The sequence below is a fragment of the Colobus angolensis genome, unplaced genomic scaffold (assembly GCF_000951035.1).
Source record: "Colobus angolensis palliatus isolate OR3802 unplaced genomic scaffold, Cang.pa_1.0 Scaffold167, whole genome shotgun sequence".
NCBI classification, from domain to species: domain Eukaryota; kingdom Metazoa; phylum Chordata; class Mammalia; order Primates; family Cercopithecidae; genus Colobus; species Colobus angolensis.
Genome location: NW_012114788.1, coordinates 1,420,994 through 1,427,546, shown reverse-complemented (window position 1 = coordinate 1,427,546; position 6,553 = coordinate 1,420,994). Strand labels below are relative to the sequence as shown.

General features: G+C 52.6%; 2 protein-coding genes across 5 annotated transcripts in view; both read right to left on the bottom strand.

Annotated features, from left to right (window-relative positions):
* ZNF207 (zinc finger protein 207) overlaps positions 1–612 on the bottom strand; it is a 62,164-nt gene extending 61,552 nt beyond the window's left edge. The window contains exon 1 of the mRNA XM_011937640.1: positions 518–612. The gene's annotated coding sequence lies outside the window, so the exon portion shown is untranslated. The remainder of the gene's footprint in view (positions 1–517) is intronic.
* The window catches only part of RHBDL3 (rhomboid, veinlet-like 3 (Drosophila)), a 59,324-nt gene continuing 53,153 nt past the window's right edge, over positions 383–6,553 (bottom strand). For all 4 annotated transcript variants that reach the window (XM_011937649.1, XM_011937650.1, XM_011937648.1 and 1 more), the window contains one exon: positions 383–4,077. In XM_011937649.1, coding sequence (XP_011793039.1) covers positions 3,806–4,077 — 272 coding nt within the window. In that variant the 3' untranslated portion in view covers positions 383–3,805. The remainder of the gene's footprint in view (positions 4,078–6,553) is intronic.

The window sequence follows — 6,553 nt, the reverse complement described above, 5'->3', positions numbered from 1 at the left end:
TTTTTGTATTTTTTCTAGAGATGGGGTTTCATCATGTTGGCCAGGCTGGTCTTGAACTCCTGACCTCAGGTGATCCACATGCGTCAGCCTCCCAAAGTGCTGGGATTACAGGCGTGAGCCACCATGTCTGTCCTACATACACATTTTTATGGGAAGAGAAATCACAGCTTTCATCAACCACTCAAAAGAGTTCAGTGATTTGAGAAAAGTAAGAAGCACAGAGCTACAGACTGGTGCTAAGCATTGATGCCCTGATCTGTATTTTATAGAAATCCTAGATCCACCACCACTGCTGTTCACCCTCTCCCACCCATCCTGACCTAGACCCAGATGAAACAGGCCCTAATGCCAGCCCTTCAGGTCACTTCCTGAATAACCAATGGCTTGGAAAAAAAAAAAAATCTTTAATGGAATCTGTGCTCAAATAATATGTTACAACAAAAATATACAGAATGTACACAATACAAAAATACTTAGAAACAAACATTGCAGTTTGTATTTTGTTTTTTCCACTTACGCAAGTCCTCGGAGGGGCAGTTCACTATTGGGCACTGTTTTTAAGGCAGAGGAGAACCGTGCTTTCCAGCCAGCACGGGGAGCAACATGAATGATGCCAGGAAGGGCTTTCACGGCACCCAGGGAATCTGCATTACGTATTTGCAAATTAAATTGGACGCTGGGGGAAGATCCCGGCTTGGTGAGCAATGGCTCCTCTAATCCTCTGGGCAAGAACGGTGCTCATGGAAATTGAGAGTCCTATTAGCTGGCAAAACAGCCTCATTAGGGAGCTTTTCCTAATTAAAAAACGAATGATGAATGGTGTCATTAAAGTGAAATTTCTCCTTTGAAGGTCTGTTTTCCCTTCCCCAGTTTCTGTGATTCCTCTCCCGTTTAATGAAAGCCAGTGAGTCTATGGCTGCTGTTTGGGGATTCCCCAGCTTTCAGTTTCCGTATCCTATGGATAAAAGGCCAACCTACCTCCACCAGCCTGAAGATTTATACACCCCCTCAGGGCCAGCAGCCACCTCGGACAAGGAAGGAGGCAGGGAGGACACGGCCAGCCTTGGCCATGGGGAAGTGCTGCCGAGAGGGTGGTGGGACCTGCTGAGGAGAAAGTCAGATGCCACAAAGGGAATCCCTCGGACCAGACAGCTGCCTCCTGACCTGGGGAGAGGCCTGGGTCAGGTGAAGTGACCCTGTGACTCCACCCTGTGGCCCTGCTTGGAAGTCATGGTTGGGAGAGGTGGTGGAGGTGGGTGTGCTGACAGGGAACAGCTGGGGCTGGTGGTCTAACGTGTAGATGAGGGTCCTTGGCAGCAGAGGACACACTTAACATGGTGGGAGACACGATTCTGCCTCCACTGTCCTTCTCAGTAACAAGCTTCTCTTGGAGTCCCCGAGGGAGCTGAGTGCTTCTATGAGGGATTTCTAGAGTCTTCTAGTTCAATGCCTTCTCACCCCTGAGAGAGGAAGCCTACTCTCCAGGTCATACCAGACAGAGGTGGCACTCTGCTCATTCCACCCACACCACAGAAGCCCCAGGGGCCAGGACAGGAATCTGGATGGGATTCTCCATCCCTCCAGGAAAGGACCTCATCGCTCAGCTTAGTGTGGCTGCAGCCCAGGCAGAGGCAGCAATGTCCTGGCTCCTTCTGCATCCTCCCCCGGTCTTCCCTGAGCCCAGCTCCACAGCCTCAGAGCCTCCTCCTCTGACGCGCCGACTCTTCCACCTACATCTTTCTATCACTAGGGCAGAGAACGGCGGGCAGGGCACACACAAGACGCCCCAGGCTGACACAACACCGCCAAAGACGTGGGGCCACAGTGCCACAGGCTGCAGCCCTCAGCACAGCACTGATGCGGGGGAGCAGGACCTACGTAGCTACATATGAGGCCAGGGCAATCTATTTAGCATTGGGCCAAGATGGGGTAGGGCTGGGCCTCGCCTGCCAATGAGTGAGTGAGCCCATTTACATGTAGTTACCGGGATGGGAAGCCACTGTGGCCCAAGACCCCAAATGCCTGGCTTGACTGACCCTGGACCCCGCTACACTCAAGGGCCGGGATGGGCATGAGGCTGGAGAAAGACCATTCCCACACTCCTGCCCCTGTTTCTGGACACGCCCAGCCCCCTGCCTCCTCCCAGGCCTGGCATTCTTTGTTCTTCTGGGCTGTCAGTGGTTGTGAATTCCAAGAGCATGATAAAGGCAGTGTCAACTTTTGTCAAAGGTCAACCTCATACCCTCCATTTGGGGCTTGCACCAGCTCCTATTAGGAGGGTCATTCCCTCCATCTTGTTTTCTCACCTGTGAAATGGGGTGGGGTGGATTTGATCACCACCATATTCTCTCCTGCATCCAAGCCTCCGAGGTTACCAGCTGCCCTCCGAGGCTCATCCATGCACCCAAAAATTCTCCTGAGGTAAAGTTTTCCAACTAAATTGGAATTCCTCTTCCTGTAGCCTCCTGTCCCCCTAATTCAAATGGACACATGGTCTCAACATTCCTACCCCAGCCTCTCTTGCATCCCCAAAGCTCTTTCTCTCCTAAGGGAGACAGGATGGAACATTTTTGGATATGAGGGCCATCTCAGAGGAAAACAAGAGCTGAACCTGGCAAACCTCAGCATCCAGGGATCCCTGGAGGGCCTGAGCTCTCCCTCCAGCAGGGCCATTCTGCCACCAGTCAGTGATGCTCAGGAGCAGGTGTGGAAGGGACGGGAGATGGGAAGGAAGGTGGTAGGCTTTGTCAAAGCAAGGACACTCAGCAACCACAGCGCACCATGGTCTCCCACCTCTCACGGACACTCACATGGGCCCCCTACATCCGCCGTGCCTTCTCTGCAGGCACTGACTCGCCTCAATTACCTTTCCCATCACACACACACACACCACACACACATGCACACATACACACACGCAAGAATGTATCAAAACACTGTCTCCATAACCAAAGAGAGGCACAAAGTAGTGTCAGGGCAGCAAAAGGAAAGAAAACGACCCTAAAAGAAGGCTGGGCATGGAGGCAGGGGCACTGGCGTGAGATGCCAACATCCTCGAAGAAAGGGAGGGAGAAGTCTGAACTTGGTCCTGGGTCTGCCTTCTCCAGGGTGGAACTTGGAATGAAGTTTATTCCCCCTGCTTGGGTCCCTCTCACTGGGTACCCCCAGCGCAAAAGGGGGCCTAGAGCCTACAGCATCCCTGCTCTGCCCAACCCAGGCACAACAGATCATGCCCCAGTGCCCACCAACCAGCCCAAGAAGGCACCCTGGTTTCAGCCAGGTCACAGCTGACGTGTCCAGTAGGCCCTCTTCTTACTGGAGCTCCAGACCCAGCAGGTGTCGAGGAGACACGACATGGCCTGCAATTATCTCTGAGCTAGAGAGGGGCCATGCCTAGCTGCAACAACCCTCAGGCTTTCCCATGTCTCTTAGGGTCTCTGAGGGTAGAGGATGAGGAAGAAGCTGCTGCTCAATCCACAGCAGCGAGGGGGCACCCCTGGCCCCATGGAACAAGCCCAGCCCAGGTGAGGGAGGGCCACTCACACAGCCCACCCCAGACCTTCACCCTGGCCCGATGTCATCAGAGCAGCCTAGAAAAATGACAGCAGCCACATTAACTCCTCTGCCAGGTGCCTTTCAGAAAAGGGTCTCCACTGTCCAAATCTAAACACAAACATTACAGCAGCCCAGAGTCTTCTGTCCTCGCCTGCCTGGCCTAGCTGAGCTGGTGATGAGAAAAAATCTCACAGGCGCTCCCTGTGGGTGCTGCTTTTCCCTCCCCTCCCCAACCTCGGGCCTCCAGCCCTCAGGGAGGAGGTGGCAGCTTCAAGTCCAGCAGGGTGTAGGCAAAGATGTTCCAGAAGACGGCAAACAGTACGAAGACGGTGTACATGGCCACAAAAATCCACCACAGCGACTGGTCCTGGAGCCTCTGCTCGTAGTTCCTCAGGACCACCACGCCCAGGGTGATGCCCACGGCCACGCCACCCAAGTGCGCCACGAAGCTTGGGTGAGGGCACGGGGGATAGGCTGACGGGTGGAAGCGGAGCCACACAGCCCGCCCAAACTCCATGCTCACTGCAAGGGGAGGAAGCAGAGAGACGTCACAGGAGGGCCCTGAGCAGGGGCTAAGGGCCTTCACTTCATCACCCACCCATGCATTCATTCCCTGTTAGGCCAAGCACCATTCTCTGCACTGGGGACACAGTAGTGAAGGAGGCAGGCAAATCTCTGTTCTCTCAGAGCTTATAGGGTCTAGCGATAAACCAGTAAGCAATTACATACATAAGATAATTTCAAGAAGAGACACCTATGGGGGGAAACAGGTGATGTAAAAGCAATGCCTGGTTTTAGGAAGGAAATTCTTTAGCTTGGGGAGTCACGCAAGGCCTCTAAAGAGGTGACATTTGGCCGGGCGCGGTGGCTCACACCTGTAATCCTAGCACTTTGGAAGACCGAGGCAGGTGGATCACCTGAGGTCAGGAGTTCAAGACTAGCCTGGCCAACATGGTGAAACCCCATCTCTACTAAAAATACAAAAATTAGCTGGGCGTGGTGGTGGGTTCCCGTAATCCCAGCTACTCGGGAGGCTGAGGCAGAACTGCTTGAACCCAGGAGGTGGAGGTTGCAGTGAGCTGAGATTGCACCACTGCACTCCAGCCTGGGCGACAGAGCAAGACCCTGTCTCAAAAACAAACGAGAAAAGAAAACCCAGACCCCAACAAATTGATGAATTGATCCCTTAACAGATTCTTTTTGTTGTTCTTGTTGACACAGGTCTCACTCTAGGCTGGAGTACAGTGGCACCATCACAGCTCACTGGAGCCTCAACCTCCTGGGCTCAGGTGATCCTCCCATCTCAGCCTCCCAAGTAGCTGGGACTACAGGCACCCACCACCACATCTGGGTAATTAAAAAAACCTTTTTTTTTGGCCAGGCGCAGTGGCTCACGCCTGTAATCCCAGCACTTTGAGAGGCCGAGTCAGGCGGATCACAAGGTCAGGAGATCGAGACCATCCTGGCTAACACGGTGAAACTCCGTCTCTACTAAAAATACAAAAAATTAGCTGGGCGTGTGGTGGGTGCCTGTAATCCCAGCTGCTCGGGAGGCTGAGGCGGGAGAATGGCATGAACTCAGGAGGCAGAGCTTGCAGTGAGCCGAGATCGCGCCACCGCACTCCAGCCTGGGCGACAGAGCGAGACTCCGTCTCAAAAAGAAAAACAAAAACACCTTTTTTTGGTAGAGATGATGTCTTACTATGTTGCCCAGGCCTGAACTCCTGGGCTCAAGTGAGTCTCCTGCCTCAGCCTCCCACAGTGCTAGGATTACAGGCATGAGCCACCACACCCAGACCCTTAACAGATTCTAAGATGCCTTCATCCTGATCTCCAATCCACACTTCTTATGTGAACTTCCTGTGTCAGCCAGTCAAGTGGGGATGAGTCTCTTGAAAGGATGGGTGCTAGGAAACTGCCATCCCATTATCCACTACCAAAGAATATTGAGGGTAAGTATTCTTATTCCCATTTTACAGATGAGAAAACCAAGGCATATTTGACATTGAAATAAAGCCCTTTGAGGGGAATTTTGTACCTGTTTAGCTACCAGTTAATCAGCCAGGGCACTTCTCTCCACCCTAACCACTGCAGGGGTACCAGAATCTCCAGGGACCTTCATTTCCCTTGGGGTTGCCCAGCCTTCTGGGCTGAGCCCTGCAACTCCAACGATGGCCGATAGATGGCAGAAAAGGCGCATCCAGGGACGGACCCTCGGCCCTCCCCTCCCCCACTCCTGCCCTGGGACAGCCTTCCAGCCTTGGCTCCCCAGGTCCAGGGTTTGATAAAGGGGGTTTGAAAGATGATGGTCTCCAACTCCGAAATAGCATTTTAGTTTTTATGATGCTTACATTTGGACTTTTTTTTTTAAAAAAAAAACAAGACTCATGCTTCTCTTTCCTTCCTCAAAAACAAACTCAGAGCCCAAGCTGACGCAGAAGCTATCCCACACCCACTGCCACCCCACTGCACCCTATGCCCTGACTCAAGAAGTCCTCAGGTTTTAAGGCTGGAAGGTCCTTCCTGGGATGAGAGATCCTCCAGCCCCATCCAGGAAACTGAGATCCAGAGAGACCCACAGAGGCTCAGGGGCAGACTCGATTTCCTGAAAGCCATGGGGTAAGAAGCAAGGAAGGTGGACATGAACTGAAGTGGAGCCCTCCCAGGCCTGACCCTCCGTCCCAGGTTTGCTCGGACTCAGTCTCCCTCTTACCTACACAGCAAGTGGCTGACCCAGAGAAAGCCCAGGTGCTTACTGTCTAGCTTGGCTAACATGTGGGGCATTTGAAATGGCACAGGCTGGCCCTGAATTCTGGCTCTATCATTTCTTAGCTGGGTGATCTTGGCCAAGGAACCTAACTCTCTGATCCTGGAGTTTCTACCTATAAATTAAGCTAATAATAATACCCTTTTTAGGCGAGTTTGGAAGACTGGATGAGAAAATGCGTTCACTCCCTCTTCTACCCTCATTGCCTTGCCTTTTTTTTTTTTTTTTTTT